Source organism: Boleophthalmus pectinirostris, unplaced genomic scaffold, assembly GCF_026225935.1.
Source record: "Boleophthalmus pectinirostris isolate CB_2022bp ecotype Guang Dong unplaced genomic scaffold, ASM2622593v1 HiC_scaffold_10, whole genome shotgun sequence".
Lineage (NCBI taxonomy): Eukaryota > Metazoa > Chordata > Actinopteri > Gobiiformes > Gobiidae > Boleophthalmus > Boleophthalmus pectinirostris.
In genome coordinates this window covers 31,536,687-31,550,420 of record NW_026570971.1, presented here as the reverse complement: position 1 = coordinate 31,550,420, position 13,734 = coordinate 31,536,687, and the positions used below count along the sequence as shown (strand labels likewise).

Genomic DNA, 13,734 nt, shown 5'->3' with positions numbered 1-13,734 from the left:
ATGAAGCACCAGCAGCCCCACGTGGACACATCAGGAACTACAAGGGAGCAGCCAAACACTTACTGCGGTTACTTTATTGGATTTGTCTCCCATTAAATGAGGAAAAACAGATCAGACATTTTATTTTAGACAGCAATATGGGATATTTTCTTTACATTAACCGCTGTCAGATGGCAGCTTATGGTAATTTAACTTTAAACTTTCAAACTTTTGATTCTTTAATCTTATTTTTTTATCTTTGATTCTTCATCTATTATTTTACATTTATATTACATATCGATATTGCCTTTTAACAAAAAATATAAGCCGAATTTAGCAATCTAGAGAGTGCAACAGATAATTTTTCTCTTTCATTATTACATTATTAGTAGTAATAGTAGAATGAACATTAGTAGTATTAACATTATTGGCAGAGTTTTAGATACAAAAATCCAGATTAATGTAGTAATAACCTAAAAAACAATCATTAAATCATTAAAGACAACTGTCACATTTGCAAAACTGAATTACATTAAGTGCAGCTAAATCTCTCACCTCTGTCCCTCTCAAAGAACATCCTTTCACCTTAGACTAATGCTGGTTGAGTCTTGGTTTAGTCCTGCTTTAGTCCTGGTTTAGTTCTGGTTTAGTCCTGATTCAGTTTCACTTTATTAGTTCTGGTTTAGGCTCAGGTCCGGGGCTCACTTCCTGAAGAGCCTGCGCAGGACATTGATCCGAGGGCGCTCCCTGGTGGCCTCTTCTGGAGCTGCAGGGGTCTGAGGGTCTTTAGGTTCTGAGTCTGGAGCAGAGGAGCCTGGGGAACAGACAGCGGGCTGGTTTAGGGTTGGTTTAGACCTGGTTTAGACCTGGTTTAGTTACAGTTTCACACCCCCTTTAATCAGTGCCACAGTTTAGTCCTGTTTAGTCTGAGTTAAAGTTCTGCTGATTCAGACCTGAACTGTAGCGGTGCTGGTTGTAGTAGGTGTGAGGAGGTTTGGGGGGAGGGCTGGAGGGTGGCTCTGGACTCTCCTCTCTTCCCTCTCTCCTCTCCTCCTCTCTTCCCTCTCTCCTCTCCTCCCTCATCTCCTCTTTCTCCTCTTGTTTCGGGGGCGGTGTGTCCTCGTTGGTATCGGTGAGTTTCTCCAGACTGACATTCACTGAAGATGCTCTCCTGAAAAACAAATGGGGCTGATTCCTAATCCTTATCTAGACTATAAAAACATAGCATTATTAAATCAAACTCTCAAAAGAGAACTATTTCTGACTTTAATAACCCGAAATTTGTAAATATGTTCTCTAACTAGAAGCCATAAATCAATATATTTCAATCTTTACTTTAAATTTATGTATTTAGAAAACTCTGTGTACAATAAAAAGAACTGCATGATCAGAAGACAAAGCCAAAAATTCATTGCTAATTAGTCCACAACTAAAATAATCTCACTAATTCAGACTTCAGGAGAAAACAGTTATATTACAGGAGACTTTACTGTTCTATTCATGAGTTTCAAAGTGATAAAAAGCTTGCACCGTTACCAATTAAAAAATAAAATCTTTTGAAAGTTGAAACTAATGCAGTGTTTCCCGTTAAAAGAGGAGACTACAGTGGCCCCCAAAGTATAAAATTCTCCTATATAGTCTGAACTATACAGAAAATCTCACTTTGTTGCTTAATGTATACTACTAAAATATATGTATGTATGTATACCATTAAAAAAGACTGCTTGAATATGAAAAACATGCAATAAGTGACATTTACATTCCAAAAATTGTTTAAAAAATGCTCTTGACGGTTACTTTATACTGTACCTCGGTGCTTCTATGAACTGAGAAAATCTGATTTTCCTATGCAGCTCCATGGTTTTAGAATCATTTACAGAAAGATCTTAAGGTGGAATCTATGGTGTCACTTGATAAGTTCAAGAAAACTGTAAAAAGGTGACTGAGACATGTATGTTTTTCTTGTGAGATTATATAGTGTGAAATTTTGTAATTTTACAGTTTTGTTTGATTGTGTTGCTGTTAACTTGGCCAGGTCTATCTTGAAAAAGAGATTCTCAATCTCAATGGGACCTCCTAATTACATAAAGGCAAAATAAAGAAAACACTATTAATAAAGAAAGTATATGTGGCACCATAGTCAGAAGGAAATCAATGGGAAGCACTGTCATAAATAAGGAAATGTGTTCTAGCATCAGATCTGAGCCCGGCCCTCACCCTGAGTCCTCGGAGTCAGATGAAGCTGAGTCCTGGTTCTGGAGCTTCCTGATCCACAGCAGCTGCAGCTCTTTATTGTGAGCAGCAAACATGTACTGGCTCCTGTCCTCCAGACTGTAGAGACAGAGGAGAGGAGGAGCGCACAATAAACATGTGTCTGGTTTGTCATTGTTTAAAGATAAAACACATATAAAAAAGAGCTGGGTATTATAGGCAGTCAATGTAACATTCACTGTTTCTATGGGCTTATACGTTTTAGAGACTATTTTACTATGGCCTGTTCAGCACTTTGATCAACTGCAGTTGTTTTTAAAATGTGCTATAGAAACAGTTTGACTCGACAGTCTTTAAGAAGCTCTGTGTCCTGTTAGAGCCGCTGAGCCTGGTTCTAAATATGAAACCTAAAGCTTTATACTACACAATTTAACAGACCCTGAGTCTAAAGGTGAATCTCTTACATGAGTTTGAACGTGTGGTCTTTTCTTCTGTAGTACACGTTTTCTCTGCACACAGCTCCTCTCAGGTTGATAGGGGGCCACCTGGAGGTCCCCTGTGGATGGGCATCAGTATTAAACATATATGATAATTTTATAATGGAAAACTGAGAGTGAAGTTTGAGCAGTTACCTCAGCGGCAGCTTCTTTATCATGGAACAGTCTCAGAGTGTCAGACTCCAGAACAGCAAACACCTGTTCCCAGTGATCCAGCTGTGGGACATTTACATTTTTCATTATATTCAAGTTAATGTTTTGACCCAAAGCTCAGCCTGGGACTGTAAGAAACTGCAGTGATTCTGTGAACTGTGTTTGATGTGTCCTTCTCACCTTTCGTTTAAGCTCTAGCGCCCCCTGCATCCGGATCTTCTGCCCACAGCTCACCTAAAGAGACATAGGTTAAGGTCCTAGCATGTGTGTGTGTTTGTATCTGTAGTGATCTAAAGGTCTTATATTACACTTAATGGATTATTGTGAGCTTTAAACCATGTTATAATGTTCTTACCTCATCAAAAATAGACCTGGAGTTGTGTTTTGTTTCATTCACACATATTTGAGTAGTCCTGATTTATTAATCTGTGTACATCTCCTAAAATCAAAACGCTCTATTCCACTTTGTGATGTCATGTAGTCAGTGTTGGGGAGTAACAGATTATATGTACCAGAGTTATGTAATCGGAGTACTAATTATGAGTAACTGTATTCGATTACAGTTACTGAGTGAGTGGTAATTGGATTACAGCTGCTTGTTGAAATAAATGGATTATAGGGCAGTATTTTCCTGTTTTTACATTTTGAGCTATATCCCCCCTTTGAGCTATAAACCAGGTCTAAAACCAGGTCTAAACTAGATCTAAACCAGGTCTAAATCCAGGTCTAAACTAGGACTAAACCAGGTCTAAACTAGATCTAAACCAGTCTAAACTAGGACTAAACCAGGTCTAAAATCAAGTCTAAACCAGAATAATCTTGGTCTAAAACCAGGTCTAAACAAGATCTAACCCCGGTCTAAAATCAGGTATAAACTAGATCTAAACCAGATCTAAACCAGGTCTAAAACCAGGTCTAAAACCAGGTCTAAACTAGATCTAAACCAGGACTAAAACACGACTAAAACCAGGTCTAAACCAGGACGAAACCATGTGTAAACCAGGACTACACCAGGACTAAAACCAGGACTAAACCAGGACTAAAACCAGAACTAAACCAGGATTTAACAGGACTACACCATGCCGTGCGGACCGTGTCTCCTCCTCTTCTATCAGTAATATTTTTAATATGGTTAAGGAAAGTCTGGGCTTTTTATTTTCTTTTAGCAGACAAAATATCTTATGTGAAGATTTCCTCATCTTTGCTACTCTACAGCAAACCAAGTAATCCAAAGTATTCAGACTACGCTTCTCACCTTAAATAACTTCATGGATTACATTACAAACTACATTTTGGGGTATGTAATCTGTAATCTGTAGGGGAATACATTTTAAAAGTAACCTTCCCAACACTGGATGTAGTGGTAGTTTTCAATTTAATAGCTACCTTTTATCTTCCCTCAATCAGTACTATAGAGAGAAGCAATTCCAGGGCTCAAATTATCCAAATGATTCTACTGAGTTTAAAAACACAGAGGAGCACTTCCCGTATTACCACATGATATCATAAGGTGAGGTTTGAGAAAAGAACACAGCCTAAATATGCAGAGTTGGTGTGTTAAACATGTGAATGAAACAAAATACAAATCAGGTATGATTCTGATGAGGAAACAACATGGATCTGAAAATAGCATAATATGGGCCCTTTAATATTCACACATCTTAAACTTACCTCTACATCTTCTGGGGGCAGACTTTCAGATTTCTTCTCTTCCTGTAAAGTGGGCGGGGTTTCAGAATCTTGCACTGTGACTGACTCCGATTCTTCTTCAACGACAGTGAACTCCGCTCTTCTTAGGGCCATCTCTAGAGGACTTTGAGGAGGGGGAGGAGGGGCTACAGAAGGAGGAGTGAGTTTTCTGACAAATGCAGGTGAATCCTGCTTAATCGCTTCAGATGCAGCGTGTTGGCTGGACTCTGCAGAAACAACGCGAGGCTTAGGAGCTAGAGGAGGTTTGACTTTAGCTTCTGTAGTTGGAGATTTTGGAGATTCTGGAGGTTTGGGTGAAGATGGTGGAGGAGACTCTTCACTGGGCTCAGATCTGTAGCTCCTATATCGACTGGTACGTGCTTGTGCTGTAGTTATTTGATAGCTCTCCTCCTCTTTGCTGTGGTCAGACAGAGCTGTGTTCCTCATGTTGTTATCCCTGGATCTAGGTCTAAACCTGGGCGGAGACTCTGATGAGGACAAAACAGATGAAGATTTTGGAGATTCTGGAGGTTTGGGTGAAGATGGTGGAGTAGACTCTTCACTGGGCTCAGATCTGTAGCTCCTATATCGACTGGTACGTGCTTGTGCTGTGGGTGTTTGATAGCTCTCCTCCTCTTTGTTATAGTCAGACAGGGCTGTGTTCCTCATGTTGTTATCCCTGGATCTAGGTCTAAACCTGGGCGGAGACTCTGATGAGGACAAAATAGATGAAGATTTTGGCGATTCTGGAGGTTTGGGTGAAGATGGTACGGTAGACTCTTCACTGGGCTCAGATCTGTAGCTCCTATATCGGCTGGTGCGTGCTTGTGCTGTGGGTGTTTGATAGGTCTCCTCCTCTTTGCTGTGGTCAGATAGAGCTGTGTTCCTCATGTTTATATCCCTTGATCTGGGTCTAAACTTGGGGTGAGACTCTGGTGAGGACGAAACGGCTGGAGATGCCTGATGTTTTGATAATGAGGATGCAGTGTCCTCCTGTAGCTTTGATGTGAACCTTCGAGATGTTTCTTCATCCTTGGTGCTGTGCTCAGACAGAGAGAACGGTTGTGCTCTTGGTCTGGTTGGAGATTGTGGTGAGGCTAGAGTTTTGTCCATCTTCTCCTCCCTGCTGCTGTTCACAGATGAAGTTGTGGTCTGGAGGTGTACACTATATTTTGGATACGCTTTGTAGTCAGTCTCCTCTCTGCTGCTGTGGTCAGATAGAGCTGTGGTTCTGTCTCTCTGATGGTCAGATGGTGTGGTATGGAGGTCTCTATAGGATGAGCGTACAGTAGATTTTGTAGACGATGAGCTATCTGTCTCATCTCTGTTGCTGTCGTCAGATGGATCAGTGGTCCAGGTGTTTCTGAAGGAGGACCCAGTCTTGAGTTTAGGGTCAGAAGGTTTTCTCTTCAGAGACGAGACTCTCACTGGAGCTTTCCTGTCAGAGACGTCCTCATTCCTCATAATCTGCAGTCGTTTCTCCCTCTGCAAAAAGGCAGAAGAATTACACGACCAGTTTCTTTTTGATTCCATGATTATTTACATTGTAATCTCACTGAAGGCATCAAAATGAATGACACGACGAATGTAGCAAATAAAAAATAACTCAAAACTTGTTTTAAATAAAAAAAAAAAATAGCCTGTAGCCTTTGCTTTGAAAACTGGTTTGCACTTTTGACATTTCTTGACCCTGACAAGGCACAGCTGTGAAGTGAAAACTATTTCAGGAGACTTCATCAAGACACTCATTGAAAGAAGGCAAAAGCAGTGCTGTCAACAAAGGGTGGCCACTTTGTGCATTTTAACATATATATATTTTAAAAGTAGTTTTAACTTTTTTTTACTACATAATTCCATACATCTCCCAAATATTTGATCCAGGCCATTTTTCAAACCATTTGATAACATCATGTGGCAATGAGATGAAATTCAAACCTGAGTGATCTTCTTCTGCAGAGTATTGAAGCGGTCATTCTGAGCCTGGATCATTGCCTCCAGGTCCTCCTGCCTCTTCAGCAGCTCCAGCACGTCAGACACACAATCCTGAAAAGCACAGCAACAATCAAAACTGAACCAGGTCTAAAACAACTCTAGATCAGGTCTACACCAGGTCTAATCTGGGCTAAACCAGGTTTAAACTAAGGCTGAACCAAAGCTAAACCAAGATTAAACTAAGAAAGGAATGAAATATGAGGTAAACACCATGTCTAAACCACCAACTGATCCTAAAACAAGAGAGACTCAAGAGGAACATATCACTCCCTCCTCAGGTCTGACCCTGAAGTCTAGTCCTGCTTTAGTTCTAGTTCAGATCTTTCCCTGTAATCCTGGGTCTGGTCTAGACCCAGTCTAGTCCTGCTTTAGTTGTATCCCTTGTCTCACCACGTAGGCCTGGTTTAGTTCTAGCTCTGGTCTCACACTGTAGTACTGGTTTAGCTCTAGTCCTGGGGGCGCTTTATAAAGCTTGCTTACGCACAAATCCTTGTGTACGAGGTCTCTACGCCAACGGCGGGATTTATGAAACTCGTCCTAAGCGCAGTGCTTTGCTTAACTCTACGCCAACTCGGGACTTCCCATAAGTCGCAAAGTCTGGAGACACGGGGAAAAAGCGGCACTCACGGAGAGGAGCCAGAAATGAACAGAGTTTGAGGAACAGTTTGTTCAGGAACTTAACAGAAAATCAACGTATATAAAAGAATTACCTTCAGATTTGTGCATTTAAATGTTTGGTTAGCCAAAACACGCAGAAGGGCTGTTTATTCCACTCATTATTCTCCACAATACTCTACACCTGAAACTCATGCACGAGCGCGACCACGTTCCCAGTGTAGCGCAGGGTCTCCCACAGTCCGCACCGTGACCATAGACTTCTATAGAACACAGTCTGTGGCTGTGACCCAACACAGAGGACGAAATAATGACTGGACCTGAGAGAAAACTCTTCCCTTGGACACAGCTGGAGCTAGGCTTTGGTTTAATGAGGCACTGGGATTAAACGCAACTTTAACACTTTTATTTTTGTATTTATGCGCCGAGCGCCAGAGTGGCCCAAGTCTGCCCACGACACAAAGCCTACTGTCCGAACCTGACCCTAACCCTAAATATTCCCTATGTTCTTGTGTAATGGGGAGCTCTTGCACATGAGAGCTTGCTCTCTGACAGTATGAAGAACAGACTAATGCCTGTGCCCACCCCGACCCAGGCCAGCGCACTCACAGAGGTCAGACCCAGTCCCATGCACTCACAGAGGTCAGACCCAGTCCCATGCACTCACAGAGGTCAGACCTAGGCCTGCGCACTCACAGAGGTCAGACCCAGTCCAACGCACTCACAGAGGTAAGCAGTTTGGAGTTTTAGTGGCAGAATAACAGCACATGTGTCTGATGTGTTTCGTGTCAAATCTGTGTCCACGTATCCTCGTATCCCTCCCTCGCTCCTTTCGCTCTCCAGGGGAGGGCATCTGAATCTCTTGCACGCACTCATAATTTGACCATTCAGATCACTGCGTGCACGTATCTACATTATATGCATATATATATACATATATATATATATATACAGGGCCAGTCCGCACACACTTCACAGGCAGACTTAAAAATATAACGATAAAACTCTTGAAACAGCAAGAAAACATACTGGCTTACTGCAAAGATGTGCTGCCTAAATATTATGAAATATTATTAAATGAACAGATGAGTCGTTGTTGTCACTTTTACTTTTGTATTTATATGTTAAAGCTTGTTTAAATCTTTGACATGACCGCATGGTACTGTGTGGGGCATCCCCCTCCCTCTCTGTTCCGCGTGTCTCAAACCCACTGATTATCAGCTCATGTTTAGGGAAATCTCATTCACCAGTCACTTTACATGCTCCTTTTATGGTGAGGACGCACGCCTCTCGTGGCTACTAGGCGTACGCACTAGCTTATGACAACTCTTGCACAGTTTTTTATAAATGAGGCCCCTGGTCTTACCCCGTAGTCCTGTGACGTGAGCGCCCTCTCATGGCTGCTGAGCCAGCGTTCGGCCTGCTCCAGCTCTCTCCTCAGGACAAACATCTCACGCTCTTCTTCATAAAATACTCTGAGCTCCTCCCAAAGAGAGATCAGCTGATCCTGCAACAGCTGCAGCTCCGTCAACCGAGTCTCCACCTGGAAATATGAACAGAGCCTCCGCCCTCAACATCCATACACAAACTCCTCCACCTCAAACATGCAAGGCTAACACAAGAACTGTGTGAGGAGCAGTAGCAGTATAGTATCAGTAGAAGTAGAAGTATTAGTAGTATTAGTAGCAGTAGAAGTAGGAGTAGTAGTAGTCATAGTAGTACCAGTAGAAGTAGCAGTAGTAGTAGTAGCAGTAGTAGCAGTAGAAGTAGGAGTAGTAGTAGTCATAGTAGTACCAGTAGAAGTAGCAGTAGTAGTAGTAGCAGTAGTAGCAGCAACAGCAGTAGCAGTATCAGTAGTAGTAGTAGTGGTTGTGGCAGCAGTAGCAGTAGAAGCAGTAGTACCAGTAGAAGTAGCAGTAGTAGTAGTAGCAGCTGCAGTAGTAATATCAGTAGTAGTAGCAGTAGAACTAGTAGTCGTAGTAGTAGTAGTAGTAGCAGTAGTAGTAGTATTAGTATGTGTTACCTCAGCAGACATGAAGCCTCCGTGTTGCAGTAGCCTCCTCCCCTCCTCTGTCAGTGCGTCGCTCTTACTCATCTGACGGTCGATTTGCACACGTCTCTCTGCGTGTTTCCTGATCAGCTGATCCAGGTCTGATCCTGAGACCACCTGTGCCTCAGCTCTGAGCAGAGACAGCATCTGCCTCTGCCACGACCTGCAACACAACACTATGTAGTCTGGACTGAAATAAACCAGTTACAATCTGCAACAGAACAAACAGTAATTAGACTGGACTAAGAAGAACCCGGGAGTGTGAACCTGTCAGAGAGCGTCTGTGCTTCAGCCCTGGTGCAGTGTTTCTTTTATAATACAGTGTATCCTTAGGTTTCGTAGATTGGGTTAGATCAGTGGCTCACTAACTTTTCACCCCAAGTACTACAAAAGAAAAGGTTTGGCTTTTTGAATACCACCAAATCTAAACCAGGCCTATAACAGGACTATTCCAGGTGTAAGCTCGGGACTGCATAATGTCCACAGCAGTTCTAAGCAAGAAATTATCCAAAGGGGGGTAAAAAAAAATTGATAAAATGAACTCTAAATGAGGTAAACCCAGAAAACTGAAGAGTTCCAAGTCCCACCTAAAGGAGTTCACACATTCACAGTTTGAGAAACACTGGGTTAGATGTACATGATCTGATTGCTCTGCTCCATGAAGCTCCAGACCTCCTGAGTCCTCTCCAGCTTCTCTCTCTTGGTCTAGTCCTTAGTGTCACATTGATAACAGTGCAGTGTATAGATTAGGGTTAGATTAGGTTTGAGTTAGACATACATGATCTGGTTGCTCTGGTCCATGAACCTCCACACCTCCTGGGCCCTCTCCAGCTTCACTCTCCTGGTGGAGGCTTTAAGCTCCAAGCTGTTCCAGTGTTCCTCTAGCTCCTTCAGTCTCTGCTCCACAGAGCACTGCACTGCGGGCTGTCGGCGAATCAGAGCGCGACCCTCGGTTCTAGAGCGGCTCACCTCCTCAGAGATCAGGCCCAAGTCTCTCTGAACAACAAGCAGTTTTGAGAATATCTTTTCCAGTAGGGACTTCCTCTTTGGTGTCACACATACACATTTATATAAAGAAGCTCCATTATAAATCCAAGCACACCACACACCACAACAGCCTTGGTAATTGAAGATGGAAAAAAGGTGAAAATGTGTCAGTAAATATGTGAGCACGAGTGACCATTGACTCTCGCTCCTGCCTGAGGCTTTCCACAGAATACAGACATATGTGGGGCTGTTACCTCCAGAGTCTGGTGTTGTCTGAACAGAGTCTGCACAGAGAGCAGGTCCTGATCTGGATCTTCAGAGTCTAGGACCAGGTCTTTCTCTGCCATCCAGCCCTTCAGCTCCTCTGCGTCGTGGTTAAACTGGTGAACCTCTCGAGCCAAACGTAACTTCTGAAATTAGAAAGAGACATTTATAGTGGTCATATTCACAGCATCACCACGTACTTAGGCTCATGTGATTTCTCTCTCAGTGACATGTGACCTGTTCTCTGGTGGTTAGCGCACTGCTTAGCTCCTCCCACACACGGCTGATAATCTCATCCCTGTTTCGGGCCTGAGCGTCCCTCTGAAGCCCCCGGGCAAGCTGTTGGACCTCAGAGAGACGACTGCGGCCGAGAGAAGACACCTCAGCCATCAGGGACTCCAGCTTCTTCTGAAGAACCTACAGCAGATACAACACACACACTCATGGTAACGTCTACAGGATGCAAGTAGGACTGTCATAATAATTACTATATCGGCTTATCATTCAATATATGACACATGAAAAAGTAATCATGTGTACTTTTTCTTTGGGGAACTTTTTGCTATTGTTCTGTACAAGTTTTGAGCTGTACATGACTGAATTATGAACTTCTATGACTTATTACAGATGCAAGCTAACTAACTTTTTTAACAATAACAATAATTTAGAATAGGGATAATTCTGCTTTATGGCCTGGGTTCATTTATCTTATATATTTACTTCAACAATATATCACTCTTCAAAATTTGTCATGGTGACACAACTAGACACTAGGACAAGTCTGTATATTTTTCTGTTTTAGTAGCATTAAAATATGTAGTTGTCTAACCTCACTCTCATAGCTTCTCAAGTTGTAAACTTTATATTCACAGAATTTGCCAGCTTGAGTTCAGTGGTGGTTATGCTTCTGTCTGCTTTTCTGGACATGTTTATGAATTCACAGAGCTGACTATTCAAACCTCTACTCCTTCGAGGTCCTGCCCACAGTCCTCAGACTCAGCTAGGCTCTTCTTGTTGGTCAGCCACGTTTGTAGTTCTTTCGCCTCTCGGTCATATGCGTAAAGGCGGAGCTGGTCTGACAGAGCATTTCGACGAGACGAGGAGAGACGCAGGAGAGACTCAAACATGTCCACCATCACAGGGAGAGATTCAGCCACCAGGCGGCTACAGAGAGGACACACAGTTTAATCCTGCTTTACTTCCGCTTCAGTCCTGCTTCAATCCAGCTTTAGTCCTGCTTTAGTCCTGCTTTAGTCCTGTTTTGATCTTGTTTTAGTCCTGTTTTGATCTTGCTTTAGTCCTGTTTTGATCTTGCTTTAGTCCTGTTTTAATGTTGCTTTAGTCCTGTTTTAGTCCTGTTTTAATCTTGCATTAGTTCTGCTTTAATCTTGCTTTATTTCTGTTTTAGAGCTGTTTACCTGTTGGGATGCCTGAGGCCCTCTAGTTCGGCTCCTGTTTGTTGCAGCTTGGACACAGTCCTGCGTTGGTTCTCGAGCTCAGAGTCCACAGTGTCCAGTGCTTTGAGTAAGGCCTGTGTGGTATCCTCGTCTCTGCCACAGTCTGAACTGTCCAGGATTGAGCGCTGCTCTTTCAGACGCTCCTCCAGCTCTGACACCTGACACACGGTACACATGAACAGGACTGTCACAAAAACACTCTATTGACTTTTCATACAATACATGATAGATGGAACATTTTGTTTTTGACAGCAGGGCTGTGTGGGCTCTAGGTTTGTCTCTATTGATATTTTGCAGTGACATCACGTAGTGGGTGTTCAACATGTATCTCTATTGATGGAATTTTCAACAGTTACCATGGTGACAAAATACAAACTTTAGCAAACACTGATAAAAAAGGTTTGAAGACAAACTGAAACTCAAGAAAAAATACAAAATTGATTTAAAAACACATTTTCAGGAGCCTGTGATCAATACAAGCCTCCACGGTCCTGTTTAGATGTTAGGGTTAGATTTAATTTTCAATTAAAAAAAGGGTAGAGAGTAACTGAAAAACTGTAGTTCCAACCAAGTCAGCACTTTCTGGTCAGACTGTGTTAATAGTGCTTTCAGTTAGCTTCACACCCCCAGGGAATGTTGATGACAAATACTGCAAAGTATCAATTGTGTCTTTAACCCTGTCATTACTGTTACCTTAAACCTGAAGTGATGGACAGGTCTCTATACACTACAGTGTGTTTTCATGACTGTTACCTGCCCCAGGAAGCTGTGGATGCGCAAAGCCTCCTGCAGGAGCTTTTCTCTTCTCTGAGCGTCGACTTTCAGCTGCTCATGGAGACGCTTAAGTTCATCCAGACGCTCTCGAACATCATGAGAGGCAAAGTGCCGCGCCCTGACCTAGACACACAGCACAGGGACATCAGCACAGGTGAGGGGGAGGAGGGCCTAAGACACAGGTGGAAGGGAGGAGGGTCTAGTGCACAAGTGAGAGGAGGGGCTAGTACACAGGTAAGAAGAAAGGGGGCTATACAGCAGTCCCAGAGAGCACCCTCACACACACAGACAGTGGAGCTCACCAGGTTACGGCCCGTCTCCTCAATAGACTTGACTGAGGCAGAGTGACTGGACAGCTCCTGCATCAGAGACTATAAAAAAAAAAAAAAAAAAATATATATATATATATATATATATAAAGAATATAAAATATAAAAAAAAATAGCATTAGGGATTAAAAGAAAAAAAAACTGTTAAAACTCATAAACATCATGGAGGACAGTGTGTGCCAGACCTGATGCTTAGTCTGCAGTTGCTGGGTGGAGCTCTGTGTGTTACCCAGCTCGGGGCTGCTGACACTGGGCAGAGCCTCTCTGATCCAGGCCTCCTCCAGCTCCATGTCTCTCTGGAACTGGAACAGACTGCGCCAGGCCTCCAAAGTCTCCCTGCGCCTCAGCATGGGCTCACTTAGGCCGTTGTACCTACAAGGACCCATATCATGTCTTTACACATCTGAATTGGTTATTTGGCTATTTATATTATAATACTAGAAATACTGCACTTTTGATCAACTTTGTTTCTTATCACTGCAGAGAAAATCTTTGGTGTCTCCACACTTCATATTAAAGGCACATTAAAAGTCTTATATTACAAAATTACAAAACTGACTCTTGTGAACTTTAAGCCATGTTATAAGGCTGTTATGTCATCAGAAACGTGCCTGGACTTGTATTTGTTTCATTCACACATGTTTGAGTATCCTTGGCATGTCATGTAGTGGAAATGTTCAAGTTAACAGCTACCTTTTACCTTCTGCTCAGTGGAAAATGGCAATTCCAGAGTTGAA

At 42.6% G+C, this 13,734-nt stretch overlaps 1 protein-coding gene across 1 annotated transcript in view; it reads right to left on the bottom strand.

Annotated features, from left to right (window-relative positions):
- Positions 1-362: 362 nt before the first annotated feature.
- The window catches only part of sptbn5 (spectrin, beta, non-erythrocytic 5), a 50,787-nt gene continuing 37,415 nt past the window's right edge, over positions 363-13,734 (bottom strand). The window contains 18 exon segments of the mRNA XM_055158327.1: positions 363-793; positions 933-1,150; positions 2,197-2,310; positions 2,655-2,746; positions 2,823-2,903; positions 3,021-3,074; positions 4,512-6,014; positions 6,465-6,572; positions 8,503-8,679; positions 9,160-9,349; positions 9,965-10,182; positions 10,428-10,583; positions 10,675-10,854; positions 11,397-11,601; positions 11,856-12,052; positions 12,648-12,791; positions 12,971-13,039; positions 13,183-13,369. Coding sequence (XP_055014302.1) covers positions 681-793; positions 933-1,150; positions 2,197-2,310; positions 2,655-2,746; positions 2,823-2,903; positions 3,021-3,074; positions 4,512-6,014; positions 6,465-6,572; positions 8,503-8,679; positions 9,160-9,349; positions 9,965-10,182; positions 10,428-10,583; positions 10,675-10,854; positions 11,397-11,601; positions 11,856-12,052; positions 12,648-12,791; positions 12,971-13,039; positions 13,183-13,369 — 4,006 coding nt within the window. The 3' untranslated portion in view covers positions 363-680.